The 22,461-nt window shown below is 44.1% G+C and overlaps 1 protein-coding gene across 4 annotated transcripts in view; it reads right to left on the reverse strand.

The window, feature by feature from the left end:
- Positions 1–22,461, reverse strand: part of ZFYVE26 (zinc finger FYVE-type containing 26) — an 80,619-nt gene that overhangs the window by 8,792 nt on the left and 49,366 nt on the right. Inside the window, exons 36-42 of one of the 4 annotated variants that reach the window (XM_081154551.1) lie at positions 19,602–19,799; positions 18,730–18,929; positions 18,009–18,150; positions 17,657–17,716; positions 16,309–16,491; positions 15,676–15,720; positions 11,237–13,244 (exon numbers count right to left, since the gene is read on the reverse strand). In XM_081154551.1, coding sequence (XP_081010677.1) covers positions 13,098–13,244; positions 15,676–15,720; positions 16,309–16,491; positions 17,657–17,716; positions 18,009–18,150; positions 18,730–18,929; positions 19,602–19,799 — 975 coding nt within the window. In that variant the 3' untranslated portion in view covers positions 11,237–13,097. Of the gene's footprint in view, positions 1–11,236; positions 13,302–15,675; positions 15,721–16,308; positions 16,492–17,656; positions 17,717–18,008; positions 18,151–18,729; positions 18,930–19,601; positions 19,800–22,461 lie in introns of those variants that run through there. The other 3 variants (XM_081154549.1, XM_081154548.1, XM_081154550.1) reach the window with 3 other exon arrangements.

Raw genomic sequence — 22,461 nt, forward strand, 5'->3', positions numbered from 1 at the left:
ACATCTGGGCAACAGGCTGGTATTGGTACTGGGAGCATAGGGTTTTTGAGCAAACCTGCTCACAAGGCTGGGTTCTTCCACTTCCACACATTCAAATACAGTCATGTTTATTCAATTGGAATCTTCTCTCTATAGAAGTTTTTTTCCCCCCAGAGAGAACAGAATGCTATCACATTCAAAAGATTGTTCCTTGAATATATGGAATCCTTATATTATGTGTGTTTGGAACCCTTTGGACTATTACATTTTATAACTTTTCATGTTTGCCAGACTACTCGCTAGTGTGATTGGCTTAATAAAGGTCATTCTATTCTTGATTTGTGTCAAATATCTGAAATCTGAAAAACCTCTTGTATGTTTGCTAAGATACACAGATACCGTGGGGTCAATTGGTGGGGCAGGGTGCTCATAGCCTCAGTCTGGAGTACAGGGGCTGGGGAAGAGTAAGATAGCAGGGCCTGGAACTCGGGGCCAAGGCAGGAGTTTGCATGTAGGCTCCTCGGGTCTGTAAATGCCAGGAGGAAAGCAATCTGAGTGAGAATCTGGAGCCCAAGAGGGAAGAACTTTGCTTCCCCAGAGCTTCATGGCCTTAGGAACTTCAGGGGGGCTGAGGACTGAATTTAAGTTTGCGGTGTTTGGTGGGAAATTTTTTTCCCTTGAGTTTTAGGGTTGGGGAGCATTCCCTGCATTATCTTCTAACCGTAATTTCTGGAAAACACAGAAATTGCCCCAATTCTACTCTGCTAATCATAACTTCCATATTGTAGATTGCCTTCCTTCCTGAAGAACAGCCCTACTTGAAGTATGCATCATTTTCTGCCCTCCTTGACGAGTGGCACAGCTCAGCCGAATCCAAGTAGTGCAGGGCTGGGGTGCTTACTTCTAATCGTATGTCCTAACCTCATTTAAAGAAGTTTTTGGCCAGGGAAACTTTTAAATCTGAAGTTTTCTATTTTATCTCAAATTGTTGGATGCACTTACATGTAAGAGTAGTGACACCAAATATATGAGAGCTAAGGAGCAAAGAATGCCAAAAAGAAAAAAAAAATTGTGGGTATTGATTTTACCTGTTGTTGACATTTTCAAAATATTGAACAATAGTTGTCACCCTTGTTTAGATTCTAGACTCTGTCATTTCTTATGGCGTCAGGCTCTCCCACAGGACTCAGCCTCCCTCAGCACTGCTCCTTGGGAACCATCTCATGCTCTGGCTTCGTCTTGCTTCTGGATAGCTAGCTGCCTGTCCAACACCGAGAGTGTTGTCTAGTCTGCTCAGCCTGTGCAAGGAACAAGTGCCAGCTTGGCCTCTCATTATGTTTCCAGAAGAGACTTGCCCCAAGTTAACTACCAAGCAAGGGGAAGAAAGGCCTTAGCCCAGCATAAATGACACTGGGAATCCGGTGGCGGAGTCATCGTGATTCTGGGTCATTTCCCCATGACCACAGAGGCAGTTTCTCTTTAAGTCTGTTTGTGCTGTGGATCTGGCTTCCTGCCTGGTACAGGGCCCTTAGGAACAGGAGGCAAGATCTGGATGAGAAGGGCTCAGAGATTATAGTCATCCTAGATTTTTCTGCAACGAGGTGCTTCTCTAGCTGCCCCAGGGCTGCTCCTTCACTATTCCCGGCTTCTGTTATGCTCTGAAACCCGTAGCTAGCCTAATCCAGGTGAGGAAAATCTTTCCCTTTGGCTCGACTGAGACTGGCCTAAATTTACTCAAAATAAAACTTGTCTGGGAAACTAAAGGAAAAGGAAACAAAAGAGACATTTGAAAGTCAAGAGGCAAACAGTTCCAGAGCACAGATTACCTATGTGATGCCTAACTGCACAGGCGACCTTGGCTGGCACCTGGCCTTGTCTAACTCAACTCAGTGTTCGGCATGGAGAATCTAGCTTGTGTCTTTGGCCTCTTTTAGTTACAAGACAGACACCCACTTGGAGCAAGCTTAGGCCAAAAGCCATAAAAGATTTTGCTCATAAATTCAAGGGAGGGTTGAAACTGAAAAGTGGGAAAGGGCTCTTTCTCTTCTGGTCCCAGGTGCTTTGAGAGCCAGGGGCTTTGGTGCAGTACGGCCACTTCCAAGAACCACATCACGCACAACCAGTCCCCAAAATGGCATCAAGAAATCCCGATCACAAAGATATGAATCTTTCAAGGGGGTAGACCCCAAGTTCCTGAGGAACACGTGCTTTGCCAAAAAGCACAAGAAGGACCTGCTCTCAATAATAAAGAAAAAAAAAAAAGAAGAAAAAAGAAGGGCCCGAAGAAGATGCAGGCCAACAACACCAAGGCCATGAGCCACAGGCCAAGGCTATCAAGACCCTTATAAAGCCCAAGATCCTAAAGGGCAGCAGCCAGGAGCTCAATCAACTTGCCTTTCATTGCTCACCCCAAGCTTGGGAAATGTGCCCGTGCTCACATCACCAAGTTATCTCAGGCTCTGCTGGCCAAAAGTCAAAGGCCAAGGCTCAAAGCAAGCCCCAGGCTATGACCAGCTCCAGCTCAGGTTCAGGTTCAGGTTCAGGTTCAGGTTCAGGCTCAGGCTCAGGCTCCCAAAGGTTCCCAGGCCCCCATGAAGGCTCAATCGTAGAGACCTCTGTCTGCTGATGAGGACAGAAGGACTAGTGTGACCCCCTGGGCTGCTGTCTGCATGGAGCTGTTATCCTCTTGTGCTATTTGTACAAATAAACCTGAGGCAGGATCTGTCTAAAAAATGGGGTGGGGCAGGAAAGTAGCTCAGAAATAACTAGAACTCAAGCATCAAGCACCACCATGCTCCCCTCCCTATGACATTTGCCTTTCTCTGATTGTAGACTTTGCTTCAGAGTAAGTGGCAGGAAACTTGGCTGTTGAAAACTCAAGCTTCACACCTTGTGGTTTCTACTACTGAAGAGATACTGCAGGCATTTTTTATTTGTAGTATTTAAAGAACCTCAGGTTTGGCTTGTGTTAGATGCTCAGTGTGAAGCGTTCAGTTACGGAAAGGGAGGGGGAGTCATGTAAGAATGTGACAGCTGTAGGGATGGCATTTCAAATCAGTGAGAATAACATACACTAGTCAGTAAACGGTGTGGGGCAAATAGCTATCCAAAGGAAAACATAGGTTAGATTCCCTATCTCACACTATTAATAAAAACAAGTACTAGATGGATTAAAAAGCCAAAAAAAAAAAAAAGTAAAAGTATTAGAAGAAAATATAGGAGACTATCTTTAAGTCCTTAGAAGAGGGAAGGCCTTTTTAAGACATGAAAGCAAAAAGCATATGAGAAAAGAGGGCTATATCTATAAAACACCACAAATAAAGCTAAGAGCCAAGTGATACTGGTGAACATACTTGTAATTCATTGCCGGGTATCTTGGGAAATAGACCTTGAGGTGGACATTTGCATACAGAAAGTGTGTGGGGTGTACTCTTGGGAGGGTAATAGAAGTAAGATTGGGCAAGGGCAAGCGGGAAAACGGTGCAGTCAAAACAAAGGCCTACATGATCCTGATACCACAGGGAGCTCTGGAACTTAGTTGTTCTGAACTGAGGAAAGGTTGGCTTTTGTATCCCTGCACTGACAAGTTACTGGATGTGAGCAATTTCCAGGGAGGGTGTATAACCTGGGTGAAGTGGCTCTTTTTGGTGAGGTCAAGTTCTAGAGAGATACTCAGCTGAGAGCTGTCAGCTACTTATATGCCCAGCAGCTGGGGAAATGGGTGCTTCATTTCTGAAGCCGGGAATCTGATAGGCTTACCACAGCACCTGCCTTTCAGACAAATGAGTGATACCCATATTACATGAAGTACTTTTAGTTCTCAATAAGAACAAGACATAGTATCCAACAGGGTACTTAGCAAAGATATAAACAGAACATTTGCAAATGAAATAAAAATGGCCAATACACATTAGTAGTGAGCAGGGAACGGCAAATTGAAACAATCAGATTGGCAAAAAATTAGAGAGCTTAGCAAATGTTGGCAAAAATCTAAAAAAAAAGAGATATTTTTATATATTGCTGGCATGAGTGGAAGAAATGGCGAAGCCAGTTCTACCCAGGAATTCTGCTTCTTAATATCCACAATAACATTAGCATATGTGTGTAAGGAGACATTTCTTGTACTAGCAAAAAATTGGAAACAACCTGTAAGTCCATCCATCAAAGAAAACAATCTTTGGTATAATTATAGAATGGAGAAGTATACTTGCTTTTGGAGTAATTACTCCAAAATAATACTTTTCAAATAACTATAAACACATATATTGTTGGATAAGTTGATGAATTGCAGAATGATGAATGCACGCAGGTAATAAGATTTGTATTTAAAAATTACACACATAACAAGATACCATATATTTTTCTATGGGTACATATATAAGTACATAAAAGCTCTAGAAGCAGAAAAAGATCTAAAACCATATACAATGAACACATAAGAGAGATTACCCCTGGGAGATAATATTTCAATTTTTAAAAAAGCAGAATATTAAAAAAAAAAGCAGAATATTTTCACCTTTTACTTGGAAATAAAAAGTTACTAATTTTAGCAGACATTGTTGGTTGCCACTGTCACTGTGTATGACTAATTAAACTATTGCGGTGCTCTCAACCCTAGGTGTATTTTAAAACATATAAAGTGTCAATGTGTAGGTCTTACTTCAGAGATTCCTATTTCATCATTCTACTCTTGGGCAAATATATTTGAAATTTCAGGGTGATTCTGATGTGAAGACTGGGGCTGTGAACCACTGGTCCAAGGAATCATGGTGATCACATTTCCCTTGCAAGTGACTGGTTATGGAAAAGGCATGTGCCTCAATCATGGCCCAGGGGATGTGGAAGGAGTTACTCCGGTAGCTTCTGGAAGGGGCTTTCTCATGGACCAAAAGTGAGACACAGGAAGAAATGTTATGTCTTCTTCTGTTGGACATTGTCATGGCTAAATCTACCACAATTATATTTAGTCCTGTGTGGAGCTGAGCTCACCTGCTAGGACATTAGAGGGAAAGTTGAAAAGGAACCTGAGTTGCTGATGATAAAGTAGTGAGTCAGTGAATTAACCAAGATTGGAGCTGCCCTCCTTGAGACATCTTGTTACATGACAATAAATTGTTGAAGTCTGTGTCCTGATGCAATAGTATTATGTTGAGCCATATAAAATTGCTAATAAAATGACACGGGTTTGAAGTGTACGATTCTATGATACATCATCTGTATATTGCATTGTGTGGTTACCATCCAAAGTCAAATCTTCTGTCACCAAATATTTGATGCCCTTTACCCTTTACTACCTCCCCTCACCCCCCTTTCCCTCTGGTAACCACCACTGTTATTTGTGTCCATGAGCTTTTGTTTGTTTGTCCTGTTTGTTCATTTGTTGCTTTTAGTTTTATATTCCACATAAGAGTGAAATCATATGATTCTTGGCTTTTTCAATCTGACTTATTTCACTTAGCATGATAGTCTCAAGATCCATCCATGTTGTCGCAAATGGCAGTATTTCATTTATTCTACCATTTTTAAAACCTACTTTTCTCCCCCATTACTGCTGATCCAGGCAGATGTCTTTCTAATCTACTTTCATCACCTTCAATTTCCTCATCTGTAAAGTGAAATTTTGACACCTGTTTCATTATATTTTTCCCCACCACAAAGATTTGTCATCTTCTGTTAATTTCAGCATCCACAGGGATAACTGAACTAACATCTCAATAGAGAGTCTAAATAGTCTTGGCATACTTTCACAGGTGTTCATCCAAATTTTAATCTATATGTACAATCTATTTTTCCTATAGGTAGATATATGCCATCTCTTAGCCAAAACTATCAGCTAAGAAGAGCATAGAACATGACGTACAATTTGTTCTGATAGGAGTAGATTAACTGCTGTAACAAACAGTGCTAGTGGCTTAATACAAGAAAAATTGATTTCTTGTTCATATCACAGTCTAATGCAGGAATGGGAGTGGGAGGGTGGCTCTGTTCCACATGGCTTTCCACTCAATAAAATCATTAATTATGTTGCTGTCATCATTCAATATTTTGTGTTCTAATGGTAGTAGTTACTTAACTAAAGAATTAAAAAAAATACAAGATGTAATTATATTCAAAGTATATGCAATTTAAACATTTTCATAAAAATGTAAATTAAAGGTAAAAATAAAAATTATTTTTAAATTTCTTAAGCTATTCTTCTAAAATATTTAAATTACTTATTGAAAATAAAAGGCAAAATACATTATTGCTATGAATATCAATATTTTACTTATTTATTTTTTATTTTTTTAAATATATCTTTATTGATTTCAGAGAGAGGAAGGGAGAGGGAGAGAGAAAGAAACATCAGTGATGAGAGTCATTGATGGGCTGCCTCCTGCACGCCCCCGACTGGGGATTGAACCCGCAACCCCGGCATGTGCCCTAACGGGGAATCGAAACTCCATCTCCTGGATCCTAGGCCAATGCTCAACCACTGAGCCATGCCCGGCTGGGCAATATCAACATTTTAAATCAAAGTTATTTCAACAAAGCTGAATTTTTCAGTTTTTAAAATTTAATTCTATAAACTTTTATAAAAATAGAACTATTTATGATTCTAATGCTCAATGTCCCTTTAGTTGCCAATGTAAAGATGGATATCATGCTTCATGCACATTTCCTCTACACCTACATGACATGGCTATCACTTTTAAAGCAATATGAACCATTTATTATTTAACCTCCATTAAAAGTGTTGCAAACACACATTAATATATGGAGACAGGAAAAAAGACACTTAGCACTACTGAAAACAATACCTGTTTTAATGCAAGTATCTATTACACTCACACTGAGAAAGAATTTGACAAGTTAACTTGTCTTTTCTCCTCTGTAATTGCTCCCTCTGTTCAAATTCTTCCTGCACTCAGAAGTAGCAGCACAATCTACACACCTTCAAAGCATTTGGATGTCGTCAAGACATCCAGCCGTGTTTCCCTCGGGTTTAACTGGTGTTAGTCACAAGACCAGGTGTTGAGGCCGTGAGTGTTACGTCAGAACTTAGTGCCAGAGCCTCAGTAACAGAGATGTCCACTTAAATAAATTTACTATATTCTTGTGTATTTAAATAAATGTACTATATTCATATGTATTTTTGTGAAATGTAGGGCTTTTTAAGGTGCATGACCAAGGGAAGGAGCCCTTCTTGCCTGGGTCTAAGGGCATTACTGCTCGTATAGTTCTGGGAGTCCACCCCCAGGACTTCCAAGAAAAGAGGCCGCTTTCGTGTGCCTGGACCAGAGAGGTTTAATGTCAACCTGGAATTAAAGAAATATCGGGTGTTTACTGAACATGTGATAATTTTGCCTCATAAAGTATCTGAGAGGGTATGAATAGACAGTTATCTCAACTCAGATAACATGTACTGTAGGGTACTGTAGGGAGACGAAGTGAATGGCATAACTGTGGGTCTATATGGGTCGTCCAAAGCACTAGAATTTGGAGGATGCTACATGTCCACTCAGACTTGGTTCCCTGATCTCTTCAGCACTGAACCTATTTACTCTTCAGTCTCCTGTTCCCACGACAAGGACCACACCTAGGTACCTTATCACCTGAACTTGCTGTTCCTCAGATATCTTAACTCCTGCCATCCTACTCCAACCAAGCCTCCTACTCTTCCAGCTTCTCCCCTTGCCAGCCCTCTGGCCACCCTATCACCCTGTCTAGCAAAGGCCAAGCATGGGAGACTCCAACTTTCTGATTCCTATATGCCAAGAGTGCTGCAGGAGAAAATCGCTCCACCAGGCAGACTGGAGCCACTCTCGAGCACTGGTCATCAACGTCAAATGGGCTTTCGGCACTGCCCAGTCACCTGTTCTCCCGTAGCTAAGGATGGATCTAGGAAAATGTATACATTTAGTGAGACCATCTTTAAGAAGAGAATACAAAATTACAGATACAAAATTAGGTAGAAAAGTAGATGTTGATCTAGAATGAGAAGAAACAACCACCACCATGAGTAATGGGAGCAGCGGGAATTTAAGGTCTTCTGAGATCTCTTTAGGAATTTTAGCAGCAATGCCTGCATAAAAATGCTTTCTGATTGCAACTTGGCTCCCCCTCACACTAGAATGCAATTCCTAGCAGCTCACAGGGGGCCGGTAAACTTCAAAAGCTTCACAGTGAAACTGCCTCTAGTTTACAACAGCTAGTTCATGTTCTCTCGCACTCTCAAGCCACTCAACCCACCGGCTCCCTTAAATCATCAACAGGCGACTTTTTCCTCTGACTTCATAGATGACATGAAGCCATCAGCCTAAACTCCCTCAGTTTTCTGCTTCTAAACCAGCAAGCTTACCTGTATCCCACTCATATTTCCTTCCTTTCCAACTTCTACATTAGAAGAGGTGTCAATCCATTTTTTAATCTTCATATTGTGTATTTCTCTTATGTTGTTTCCTAGTTTCATCAAAGACAGAGTTTGTTTCTGTTTGTTGCCCTCCTTGGCTCTTTCCTGTTCCTGCCCTTGCTACAAGGACACATGGTAGAACTGCCCATCTTAGCCTGGGGTAGGGGAAGAGATCAGAGAAGCCTTCCCGGACCAAGAGGTCTGTGTTTAAGCAAGACCCGAAGGACGGGTCACCAGGTGAAGAGGAGGGAAAAAGTGGTCCAGGCAGCGGGCTGAGAAGGGGCAAAGCATGTGCCTCCTCTGGGAAACGGAAAGAAGGGGGTGGGGTGGAAGGTGAAAAATGAGCCATTTGACCTTGAGAAACTGAGTTGGGAAAAAGACTCAAACAGGTAACTTCAAAATGTTCACTTTCTCAACTATTTCTTATCCAGGACAGACTACAGTCTATATCATTTAATCCAACAAATCTTTATTTACTGGTAAATAATGCACAAATAATTTGTAGATAACTCAAGGTGACAAAGAGACAATCCTTGCCCTCAAGAAACTTATGGTCTATCAGGTAATCAAATAACAAGTACAAACTGACTGTCAAGTGGGCAGAATAGGGGAGCTTTAAGCAACACAGAAGGGTTAAAAGAGTAAATTTTGTCATGTATATTTTAACCATAATAAAAATAATTAAATGTTTCAGGAACTCTGGGGGTTTGAATCTGCTTAAAAAGACTTTCCATACCTCAGGATTATAGAGAAGTCTGTTTATTCTTCCAGAAGTATTATTTAATATGGAGCTGGTTGGAGGTGCACCTTTTGGATAGACGTTTGTGAAGAAAAGAGGCTTCTGTGACAGTCAGGGGAGGAAGTGACAAGGACCTGAAGTGAGGTGATGAAGTGGAAAGATCAGGTTCTTCTGACTGGGAGGCAGGACAGGACTTGGCTTTCAACGGGATATGTGCTTAATGCACGGTAGGTACTTGAATGTTTGTTGAATGAGGAGGGGGAAGAAATAGTCCATAGAGAAAACCCCCGACATTTCTAACCTGGGCAGCATGCACAATAGTAATAACATTAACTAATACTAGTATCCACTGAAGGAAGATCAAGTTTATGGTAGGTTAGGATGTGTTACACTTTGCATTTGCTAATGTTTTTCAGGTGCAGGTCAGCCATGTGGGTGAGTTCCAGAAAGCAGTCAAAAGGCAGGTCTGATGTGGAAAATTTAGGCAGTCAGACTGGGTTTAGAACTCAATCTGAAACTATGGGGATGTATGGGAGAGTCTTGGGGTGTCAAGAGGGAATGGAGAGGGCCTTGAAGAATTCCAGACTTTAAGTGGAATAAAGAGAAATGATAGCCAGAGAAGCAAATAATTTGTAGAGATGGCACTTGAAATGGTCTTGAAGAAAGGGTTTTGACAACTGAAAACTGGAGGGTGGGGTAGGGAGTGGAGGTGGTGAAGGGTCCCAAGCAGGAACAACAGGAGGAAACAGGGAGCCTGGAAGCACTCCACCGCAGGCGCCATTCGGTAACCAGATGTTGAGTGACTTTGTTGTAGAAGAACTGGAAGCTTCAAGGACGGGTTGGGCAACATTATTACTGTGGAAGAGGGTGAAGACCAAGAAAAGGCCATTTCCCTCAGGGATACTGTGACCATTCCTGTTTGGTTGCTTGGTTATGAAAAGAGCCTAATAGCATTTGATCTACTTTGCTTAAGCTCCAGCCAAAGATATCTGGTAACTTTGGAGTGTCTCAGGTTTCTAAACATAGTCAGTGATCCTCTAGCCTAGATTAGACAGTGTTCCAATTTTCTTTGTCGTGACACACTTTTGTGCAGTGTCTACACCAGGTGGTTTTCAGGTGTACTTTTATCGTTACTTTTTCTTTGTGTGTTTTTTTTAAGATGAGAAATTGGATGAGATCATGTTTCTAGGAAAAGGAGATAGTGGCAGTAATGCTACTGTCTATGGCTCAAGTAACATACTGCAAACATGAGCTCTGAGAAGATGGCAAGAAAAACAATTTGAGTCCTACTTTCCCCAAAGACCCTACACTTGGTTTCAAAGATTCACATTTTGGTTGATGTTAAAGATATGGAATTTTAAAAATGACAAGCAGCATTAAAATACCATTTTCAAAATACCATTTTTCATTCATCACACGGGCAAAGACCTACAAAGTTTTATAACTGTTGAGGCAAGGGTGTGGAAAGCAGGCACTGTCCTACACAGCTGGTGGGACATTTATTGCTGTGATCTCTTTGAGAGGGAACTAGCAACACTTACCAAGTGTGCATCTCCTTTGACCCAGGATATTCTGGACAAGATAATTCATTGCAGCATAATTTGTAGTGGCAAAAGATGGCAATGACCTAAAAGGTCCATTAGTAGAGATTGGTTAAATAGTTGTGGCATATCTTCACCATGGGATACTTTCGTTATTACTGCTGTTTATGCACAAAATAGCTCTGGAACTATACACAAGAAACTGTTGATACTGGTGGCCTCTCGGAGGAGCCTGGGCTGACAGGACCGGGATGGGAGAGACTTTTTACTTATCTTCTGCACCTGATGAATATGTAACCAATCTCCACCCACTACCCCAACTGGCAAAGATCTACAAAGTTTTATAACTGTTGAGGCAACTGAAGAAAAAAAAAGTCTTCTGGTAGTAGAGAGTACACTAATAGTTTTTAACACATAGGAAACTTGAGATAAAATCATTAGTTATAATGGGAACCATTTAGAGAAGTTCAAGAATGGAAGGCCATCTGATCTTTCCCACCACTTTCTCTCTCCACACAGACCATGAGGCAAAAAGGAAGGGAAGGGTGAGGGCAAGGCAGTACAAAGAGGTCATGAAGCCAAGAACCGGGTAGGACAGAGACTTTATTATGGATGCTTCTAGTAAAACATTCAGCTCTTCAACATATGCGTTAGTTTTGTTGTTTGTTTGTTTTGCTGGAGACCACAGTGTGATGCTCAGAGGCCTTTAGCCCCATCTTATGTCAGTCTACTCAACAGTTGCCTATTTTATAGCTCAACTAGTTAGAGGAAAAAGTCAGAAAAATCTGGTTTAACATCCCAAATTAAGGGCTGCAAAATGTGCAGACCATTCATATAAAGTGCTTATGTTCAGTGCAAAAAGGGCAGACTCAGAAGGGCAAGCAGATACCAGGGAACGATGCTTCCTGGGAGACAGATGCATTCTATGAGTCAAAGAAGGAAAAGCCACTTGTCAAACTTCCCCCAACAGGGATCTAGCCTTTTGTTTGCAGTCTTTCTGCTCTGTAACATGAAAAAACCTTTGAACCTGACAGGTGCCCAGAATAGTTGTTTTACTATAAAAAACAACAACAACCTGGCTCAGAGGGAAATCCACAGGATTCTAAGCACCAGAGATACTGACTTCGCTTCTAGTTCCTGTTTGTCTCTGCAGCAAATGTGAGATCAACAGGTTGAGCTCTGGCTGTTGCAAGGCTCAGAGCTGCAGAGCTTTTCTTGTGCCTCTCATTTGCAAATCCAAGTCACTGAGCATGACAGACCCTTTCTAAAACGTTGTCACATCTCGGGTGGGAAGAAAAGCCCATATTAAAGGAGTACATCACCAGCTTTCACCAACTGGATGGGACCTATTCACTGTTCCCTTGTCTGACTCTTGTCTGCAGGCCCACCTCCAAAGCAAACCCTTGACTCCTCTGTTAAGACAAAGAAGGCACTGCCTTCTCAATGACCCTAGGTCCCTGCATACCTGCCCTGCAGTCCTGAAGAGAAGCAGGAGAGAAGAGGAAGTGGTTTCCTAACCAACTGGAAGGGCACGGAGAAGGCTAACTCAAATAGCAAAGTCTAGCCGTTCATTCTAGGACCTTGGCTACCATCTCTCCCGACTCTCAGAGGGAGCCACATCCTCTCACTTTGCAGCACCGATAGTCACAAAAGCCAGTTCTGGGCTTGTAAGAAACCCCTGCATTCCCATTTGGAGAGGCTGGCCTTTCTTTCCCTGCTGGATGAAGTCAGTGGTGCCCCTCCTGCTTGTGTCTAGGGTTCTAGGTCTGATCACTTGAATGTGCACCAACTGTTTTCGGATGCCAGCACCTGAGGGAGGACCCTTCTGTTTAGCCCACCATCCAAAGACTCAAGGTAACTCCTTGTGCTTTTGAGAGGAGACATGGAACAGTTTTATTCCACAGGTAGCCCTTGCCCCAAAGCCATCTCTGAGTGCTGGGAAGGGAAGGGAGGGGAAGGAGGCCATCTTTCTGGTGCTGCTCTATAATTCTCGATAAAACCCTTCTAGTCATGAGGAGCTACTGGAATGTCTCGCAGACGGGACTGTGTACACAAACAGGATGACCCGGGTTAAGAACCAAAACGCAGGGAAGGTTTTCAGACCGGCAGAAGTCTAAATAAAGTGCCTCTTTTCAGTAGGGGAAGTTTCGTTTGTTCAGAAATGCTTAGGCGTAAACATGGGTGCACAGGGGCGTGCACACGCACGCACTCACTCTGAGGTAGGAAGAACTGGTCATCTCGAGACAAACACACACAGAGTCCACAACCTTAGAGAAGCATGGCACTTGCGTGAAAGGCCCTGTACTTGCCCATGATGGCAAGGAGGGCCCAACCCAGCTCTTTCCGACCTGGGAAGAGCCAGGGAAGTCTCACTGCACAGGAGGAAAGAGGTGGAGAGCATCTCCATCGCTCCGGTCCCACAGTTCCCAGGGCCCGCTGCCCACGGTCACTTCCTGGAGCCTGAGCCAAGGGCACCCCGGGTGTGACTTGTCAGAAGCCACTGGGTGCAGATGTCTTGCACTACAGCGTCCCCGCTGCTCTTGGCAGCCTGCTGCACCTGCTGGACGAGGACCGTGGCCCGCGAGTGTTCTTGCTTCACAGCAATCAGATAGGCAGAACGCAATTTGCAACATGTCAGGTAGGCCTGAACCTGGCAATGGGTATGAGACGGGGAAAGGAAACAACACTCATGAATCACCGAGAAATACTCAGAGCTGCACTGGAGCTCAGGTGCACAAGCTATCACTTCTCGCCCGCGAATCCATCACTGGGCTCTTACCTTTCCCTATGTTATAGCAACTCGTTAAACATTCTGGACATCAGGCTACTACACTGTGTTATTTTATAGTGTAAAAAGTTATTACAAATAAGAATTTCAAAAAGAGGGAGGCAAGCAGGAAGGCAGAGTCTGGCCTCTGTCCTTGGTCTCTGAGGTCCTCCGCCTCACTGTCCTGGGCTCTCCTGCTTCTTCCTGGCTTCACTGCCCACATGTGTGACTTTAGTTATTTGGGTGATTATCTGATCAGTGTCTGTCTCCTTGACTAGACTTTTAAGATCCATGAGGGCAGGAACAGTGCCTGCTTTTTCTGCCCTTGCATTCCTGGTGCCTAGCACAGGGCCTGGTATGTAGCAGGCGTTCAGTAAGTATGCATCAAGTGAATGAATGGCTGAATGAACAATTATCCCTATCTCCTACAATGGGCACATAGATCCTACATCTTGACTTTTCTGTTATTAACTTGCGGAATTTAAAATCTTTTAACAGGAAATTTGGGGAATAAAACTTATAAACATAATTAGAAAAGGTTTAACTTTTGCTTTTTGGATCAGAGCAAGTTCCGTTTTTGGGTACAGGGGTGTCTCTCCTGCCCTCTGGACACCCTCGATCTCATGAATCCACAGCTTGGTGAAGATGAGAACCCCTTCTCCCCTGGTCCCGATCTCACTAGCATCTCCCTGGTTAGCCAGTATTCCAGGCCAGCCAACAAGGTCCTCGCAAGTGGCTCCTAAGCTTCCACTAGAAGCTGAGTTTCTGGTGTGATAGTCCCTGCTGGTAGCTGGAGGGGACCTTCTCTCTTTGTTTCAATGCTCCATATTCTTTCTTGTCTTGGTCACTAAAGTCTTTCTTTCTTAAGCTCAATTACAGTTCATTTCCTACAGCTAGATGTCTGGCATGTTCTGAGCTCACTGCAGTGATCAGTCCTGCTGTTTGGGTATCCGCCTGCCACCCCATGATGCTGTTCTCACCCAGGCCTTCAGCTTCACCTAGCACCTATGTATGTTAAATATATAACACAAGTTGGCAGGCAAAATTCCTACCAGGAGAAAGGGCATTTTGCCAGAAAGGCTGGAATAGGAACTGAATGAACCTATTTTTTGGCAAGATTTTGTGGCCTGAGATTACCTAAGTATGTTAAAACAGCTGCTGAAAAAAAACACCCCTGGAAAGTAATGACTGTCTAGATTTTAGTGCAGGACTTTCCCAGGGACAAAGCCCCGTCTTGTTGAGTGGGAGGCTCACTGAAGGCTTGGAAAAGGAATGCAGTCTGGGAATCGGGGAACCTGGGTGTCTAGCCTGGCTATCAGGTTCTCTTTTTGATTCTAGAAAAGTAATCTTCCATATTTCAGAATGTCATAATTCCATCCTTTCCATAGGATCTCATCAGAATGTTGCAGAAATAAAGAAATGTTAAGAACATATTTGCCTTAACCCCTCAAATGAAAAAATGCCCTGAAAATCTACTCCAGGATTAGCAATGCTGCCACTGGAGCGGCTCTGTGGTTGTGTAAGAAGCTGTTTGCCCGACACCAGTTTTTTTCATTCTCAGCTGCCCGATCATTCCCGTTAGTGGCCATGGCAGTCTGGCTGGGCTTTCCCAGGCCTCTCCTGGCCTGCAGGCCTTCCTCTGGACAGCACGTGGATTGGGCCTGCTGTGAGCCACAGACAGGGGCAGCTGGGAATACATTTATTCTGGCTGGCCCTCCTTGCGAAAGTAAAGTGAAGTGCAGGTTCACTCGTTTCTTACTTGACAGGGAAGGGCTCTGAGGCTGTAGGAGAAAGGCAGGTTCCAGAGAACGAGACACCAATAGGTATTTGCTGATCAAGGGTTGGGTGGGGTGTTTTTTTCCTACTGTAGAGCACACGCTTTTCCTTACAGAATAAAGAAATGCCTGCCCACTCTGAGTACCTTATTCAATCAGTCACCTAATGATGGAAGTGAGGGACTTCCTAGGGCTGTCTGAGAGAAGACCTCCACAGAAAATGAAGATTCAACAGCAGTAGGACATGTCTGTCTCGGGGATAAAGAAATGGGAAGACCATGGCCATGTGGTCAATGGTCATGCATCTCCCACCTGTTCCCTCTTATTACACCCCTCTCTGGGTCCCAGCTCCACCTCTGGATAGTGAGAAAGCTGAGATACAGGGTGAATGGAGCTGTCATGGGGAGCAAGAAATAGAGAGGACAAGGTAAGCCTAGGTGATGTCATGAGCATCGCCAGGGTAGGAAGACCAGTCTGCTCACCTTGTTGTCATCGTTGTGTATCGCCTGGATCAGGCGCTCCAGCTCCTGTGCAGGGCAGAAACACAGCAGTCATGAGAGTGAGGAGAGTCCCCAGGTGAAAGCTGGGGCCCAGTCCAGTTTCAGCCCAGCTTTTCTGACTGCAGGATGGAGATGCCTGCCCAACTCTTTTTAATAAACTCAACTCCTGCCATAAGAGCAACAAGAGAAATCTAATGATAACACTAAGCTTAGGAATTTGAGAAGGAACAGCTCTCAAGAGGCCTGTTCTTGGCCTTCACAACTGATGTGGCTCTTTCACAGGAGAATAGTTTCACAGGCAACATGCTTCAAAGGCCATCTGCAGACCCACCTCCACAATCACAGAAGCTCAACTCCAACAATCCATAGACACTTTCAGGTGCAAACAACATTAGAAATGGCTGTTGAGGGCCAGCTTCTGCGTATGAGGTTATTACCATGACTTTTCTTTCCAGAGAAGGGTTGATTAGACCCTTTATTACATTATTACAAGGGGTCAGAAATATAAAAGGATCTTGTAGAGTTTCAGGTCCATTGTGGGGAATAGAAATATAAACAGGAATGTGAAGACACTGAAATACAGGGAGGAGCCAAGAGGTGTGGGAGTAAGCGCACCTGGGGTGGAATTCTCTTGAACGCTTCCAAGCAGTTGAGGAGGATGGTGTCCCCGTCACTCTTGGCTGCCATGCCTGACTCGCTGACACATTTGAGCAGCTGTCGGATCTCACTATATTTCTCCCTCTCCACCAGCTGCCGGGCAGCTCTGCAGTAGGTTGCGGCAGCATCCAGCTGGAAGTCCTAGAACGGAATGGGGGATGACGGGCTCAGGGTGGCACGGGAGATCAGCAGCAGGAAAGAAGGCAGCATTTAAAAAGCTCCCACTATGCTTAGTGTAGGTAAGCCATACTGACTATAGTCACAATAGAAAACATATAAATAACAAACAAAAAACAAGCAAAAAGTTCTTCTTTTGGAGTTAAGCAATTAGGAAGCAACCATAAAAATCATAACCTTAACATCTAAACTGGTACATCTCACTTGCTGTTGTAGCACTTTATGAAAATATTCTAACCAAATTCACAACAGCAGTTCAGTGTCTCTCTAATGGTCATCTTTCCTTGGGAAACAGATGTTGGGGCTGGTATTTGCCACCCTGGAAACTTGGTGCTATTAAGAGGTGCCTTTGTGTTTGGAAACAGGCCAATTCACCAAAACACTGATTTGCTGGAAATTACCAGATAAACACTTGAACTTTAAGCCTGGTCTAGGACAATGCCTCCACAGGGTCTGGGAGGAGCTGCCACTCTGCCTGGTCACCAGGGGTATCTGGGTGTGGAAAGCTTTGTCCAACACTGAAAGTGGGTTGGAAGAAAGAAATCTGTTGATTGCTCATGAAGCCATTGATCCTTGAGACACGCATAATGCTTACATTTAAGACCCTGCCCGCCCAGAATGCTGGTCCTCAGGGTGTCTGCACGTAGCCATGTGGTGGGGGTGGTCTGGAGAAACCACTCAGCTCCTTCTGGTTTCAGTGCCCTGCTTTAACCGCTGCTCCAGTGACACAGCTGTGCCTGTGCCCTCTAATCACGAGCAATAGAAAATGTGCTCATCAAGCCAGCTCCTGGGCAGGTGGAGCATGGAGGGGCCACCTCCTCTAGCCACGGTCCCCTGCGAGGGGGAGCAGAGGCTCCACAGGGAAACAGCTGCGGGGAGGTTTCCTAGATTTGTTTCAGGTATTTATCGGATAGCTTCTGATGAATTTATCACTGGTTACGTGGCTTTTGGCGAAGTGGACTAGAGTCTTGAATTTGACACAGTTCTGTAATAGCCACCTCCTTGAATTCACCCTTGGTGCACATGCAGATCTGCTTTTCTGGGGATAAAAACTGCCTGAAGAATAATCTCTCACGGAACTGGTCAGGCTGCTCGCCCTCAGCACAATCTCCAGTAACCCGAGTCATACCTGCAGGACACGGAATGCGATTCCAAAGCCATCCTCTACGTGTTTCCCTCCCAGCATGACCTGAAACAGAGAGGGAGCCATGCTTAAGGAAGCAAGAGTTACGGGGCAGGCCCACAGTCAAGAGCAAGGGTCCCACTTCATTTCTTCAACAAATATTTGTTGGGATGTACTAAGAGCCAGGCACTAGGGATACAAGCACAATCAAAACAGACTTGCTCTCCAGCCTTCTGTAGATCACATTCTAGTGGGTGGCAGCCATAAGACTAACAACTGAAGTAATATAGATGATTACAACCGTGATAACCGTTCTGAAAATGAAGAGTCTGCTGCAGGTCTGAAACACAGTGCGTACCTTACAGGCAACATCCATTTTCATGTGGTTATTTCCAAACAGGGTTGGCAGAGGCAAGGTGGTGATCTGAGAGGTCCCGGCACTTTCACACCGATGTAAAAACCTGGTCACTTCCATCTGCAGCTGAAGTGTGTTCATGTGCCTACAGTGACAGGAGACGCACAGTCTAGCTGCATGAGGGGCTCCAGGAGTGGTGTGACCGGGGCTGGGTGACTGAGAATTGTAATGAGGTGGCAATGGAAAGGGCAAAAGAGATGGCATGGAAGGAGAAGAGATCAAAATACCCTCTGAGCAGTTACAAGACAAAAACTGTACAGGTCAGTGCCCTGTACAGACTCTCGATAGCTAAGGTGCCTTGTGGAACTGGATGAGCTCCAGTCCTGAATCAGTAAGTATTTGTGGACCCCTTATGTGCTGCTACCAACAGAGGTCAAGAGAGACATGAACCCTGTCCTCACAGGCCCATCAGCTGAGAGAGATGAATTATGAACGAACACATAAGATAACTAGCAACTGGGTCTATGAGGCAATAAATGGTAGCGGGGGAGCATTTACTTAGGGTGCTGTGTTCTAAGCAGCATGATCAGTAGGAATAAGTCCTTCAGGTGAGTATATTCTTCCCCGCAAGGCTTTAGGGATAGGCAAGAGCAGCTTTGTCACCAATAGACACTTAGTTCTAACTTTCCTGGCCACCCTAATTGTTCCCTGAACCCAGAACTACCTGGACACATCAGCTGCAGTCATCTTCTTTCGGAAGAAGGTGGTTTTCTTCCTTCTAGAGCTGCGGGAGGTTTCTTGGAGGTAGGTCTTCAGGTGGTCCTTGGCCTTAAGCAGCCATGAGAGCTTCTCTCCCAGTTCCGTGTATGTCTTCGCTTTGTGACTGAAGAATCGAATACAGGTCATGGCAGCCCGGACTTGGTCCTAGAAGAGAAAAGCAGAAGTTCGGGTCAAAGGAGGCCAGGGATATTGGAGGGTGGGGGGAGGGGGGAATTCTGATCTGATTTCCACCCATGACTCTTGCTTGTCAGCACCCATTCCCATCGCCAGCTGCACTGCTATTTTGTATCTGTCACTCCTAGGCCTAAGAGATCCCGCAGTGAAGTGACTGGCTGAGCTCTTGGGTGGGAAAATATTCCACCACAGGAGAGATCTTAGAAAGGATACTTGATTCTCCATCCACCTTGGCTTCACTCTTATTGTGGCACTGATTGAATAATTCAGTTTCTCGGGATTTAGTATTGGCAACTTCAGACAGATTGGGAGAAACTTCTTTCCTTTCCCTCATGCATCTTCTCTAAAAACACTTCATTATTCCGTATATATTCTGCATTCATGCCTCATGTTTATCTTGAAACTACCACCTACCTCTTATATTCCTTGAATTCCAGATTCAAGTTTCCCTCTCTAGAATGGGGAGAGAAATCCTATTACTTAGCAATGCTAGACAGCAACATGGATTTGTTCTAGCATCAGTCGAACAGCAAGGCCAGGGACCAAACAACAGTCTTGTTCCCTCGCCTTGGACAGTCTCCCCGCTTGGGCACGCCAGGGCATCAGCGGCAGAGACAGAAGGCAGGCTGGGGCCGCTCTTACCTTCATAAACTGCTGCAGCTCGTACAGAATGTGGTAGTAGTTCTTCTTCTGTAAATGTTGGCAGGCAGCGAGCAAGTACTCTCCCCAGCGCTCCAAGGTTGGATCAATGGATTCCAGCAAGTTTTCCAAAACGTGAAGCTTTCCACTTTTATAGCTTGGCTGGAAAATGCCTTCTATGAAGACTTCTGGAGGACTTTCCTGGAGCAGGGCAAAGCAGAAAGTCTAAAGTCTTAAGCCAGGGTCTGGCATCGTCTGGGGTCCATTCTGAATTTCCTTCAGCATCCTCTCAGAGCGGTGCTTTTTAACATTTGAGTGTCAGACACCTTTGAGAATCCTGCTCTCGTGACTGTTCCACTCTCTCCTTCCCTTTACTGAAAGATCCTCGACAGAGTTATCTATGCTCACTGTCTCCTATTTACCTCCTGTGATTTTCTCTTCAACCCACTCTTACCAAGTTTTGTACCCACAACTCCATTAAAACTGCCCCTTAGGTTATCAGTGACCTCTACAGTATTAAACCTAAAAGTTATTTCTTGGTCCTTGTTTTCCGTCTGATCTATTAACATTGATACAGCTGATGGCTTCTTCCTCCTTGAAAATTTTTCTTTATTTGGCTTCCAGGATACCACCTGTCCAGATTTTCTTTCTACTTTTCTGGTTATTTCTTTTTAATTTCCTTTGCTGATTCTCCTAATCACCCTAGGGCTTAGGAAAAACCTATTCATTTTTCTGCCTACTACAGTCATTCTTTTGGTGATTTCATATAGCTTCCGTGCTTTACATACTATCTATTTGCTGACTATGCCTAAATCCCTATTTATAGCCTGCCATTCCTCCTGAACTCCAGTACTGGATCTCCAACTGATAGCCAATTGCCTATTCAGCATGTCCTCTCAGGTACCTAGTCAACCTACTACATCTAAAACTGTGCTGGTGCCTGTTTCTTCCAAATCTGCTCTTTCTGCTGTCTTCTCTTTCTCAGATGGCGATTTTGTGCTTTTAGTTGTTCAGGTCAAAAACCTCAGTCATCTCTCCCCTCATATCCCAACATCAAATTCATCCACAAATTCTATTGGCTCTACTATGAAGACCATACAGAACATGTAGGAATCTGACCACTTCTCACTACCTCTATTGTGCCACCCTGGCCCAGGTCATCATCAGCATTTGCTTGGATCATTGCAACAGCCTCCTCCCTCATTTCCCATCTTCCACTTCTGCCCCTCTTTTGTCTAATGCCAACAATTCAATTTGAGTGATTCTGTAAAACATAAGTCAGATCACATTATTCCTCTGCTCAAAATCCTCCCATGGTTTTCCCTTTCACTCAGTGCCAAGCCCAAGTCCTCATAATGTCTACCAGGCCCTATGCGACCTGGCCCTTGCTACCTTTCTGGCCTTCTCTGTTCCCACCTGTCCCAGCTCACTGCTCTAGGCACCCTGACCTTTGCTGCTCCTTCCACCTGGACTGTGCTTCCTCCATAACATGCATGGCTCACTCCTATCTCCTTTAGGCCTTTACTCAGACATCATCTTCCCTTGGCATCCTATCTAAAACTGCACCACCTCTTCTCCTGCTTTACTCCTCTTATTGTTACTCATTACTACACTATATATTTTATTTACCTGGCTTATTCTCTCTCTCTCTCTCTACTATAATGTGAGTTTTACGAGGGCAGATATTTGTGCTTGTTATTTTCACTGCTGTATCTTTAGTGTCAAGAATAATTCTTGCCATTAAATAATTATTTAATAAATATCTCTTGGATGAATGAATAAATGATAGACATCATGAAACTCCTTAGGAAAGTACACACATATATTCATCCCCTTGCTTCTGAAGCTCATCTGTGGTTCAGAGACCTTTAGTCATAAACCCTTATTCCACAGTCATAGACAAGAAAATCATTTTGGCATTTAGATTTTAGACCAGGAGTAGAGTAACTAGTGGAGAGTAAAGGATGGCTATAAACTCTGGTAGTATAACCACGGCGGCCCAGGAGCACATGCACGAGCTGTTCAGACGTGGGAAAGATCTGGGCGTTGAGAACACCCACAGTGGGTGAGCGCTCCTTTCCTGACGCTGGCTGTTCCTAACTGAGAAACCCAGACCTAAACTAACAGTTGTAGGACAGACTCTAAGAAGCAGAGGCCTCAGCTCCACAGTAAGGTGGAATTCCTCAGAAGAGCAACACCTTAAGAACTTCCATTTCATCCATTTATCTACCCATCCATTCATTCATAACTGGCGCTAGGCCAGGCAGCTGACTACACAGGTTAGTAAAATACAGGCCTTCTCATCCAGATGGGAAGACACAATGTAAACAAATAGTTGCAAACCAGTGGAATAAATGCAATAATAGCGCTATGCCCTAGGTGTAATGGTGGTGGAAAGGAAGAGATTATTAACATTACTTGCATGTTCTGTGAATGTGTAACAGAGAGGGTCTGAAAAGATCAACAGGCATTCTCCGAGAAAACGAGGAGGGGCAGGGCATTGTAGGTAGAGGGAATGCACATGCAGACTCGTGGAGGCAAGAAAGTACCTGGTACAATCAGGTCCTTTGGTAAATCTGGAATGCAGGTTATAGACAGCATTTGTGGTGAAAATAAACTGGAAAACAAAGGGGCCTGATCCTGGAGGGTCCCACGTGTGCTAAGGCCCTGGCACTTCATCCTGCGGTGGTGGGGACCCACTGAAGGCCTTTTAGAGGGGAATAAGGGAAGCAACATGTGTCTATGTTTTAGAAGGCTCATGCTGGGCGGTGCGGCAGGTGAAGGATGGAAAGGGCAGGGAATAGGCTAGAGAAGCCTCCATGCTCTAGGCATTCGGTCCCAGCTGTTGCAGTGTTTTCCTTCT

This window comes from Miniopterus schreibersii (genome assembly GCF_964146895.1).
Source record: "Miniopterus schreibersii genome assembly, chromosome: 1".
NCBI classification, from domain to species: Eukaryota; Metazoa; Chordata; class Mammalia; order Chiroptera; family Miniopteridae; genus Miniopterus; species Miniopterus schreibersii.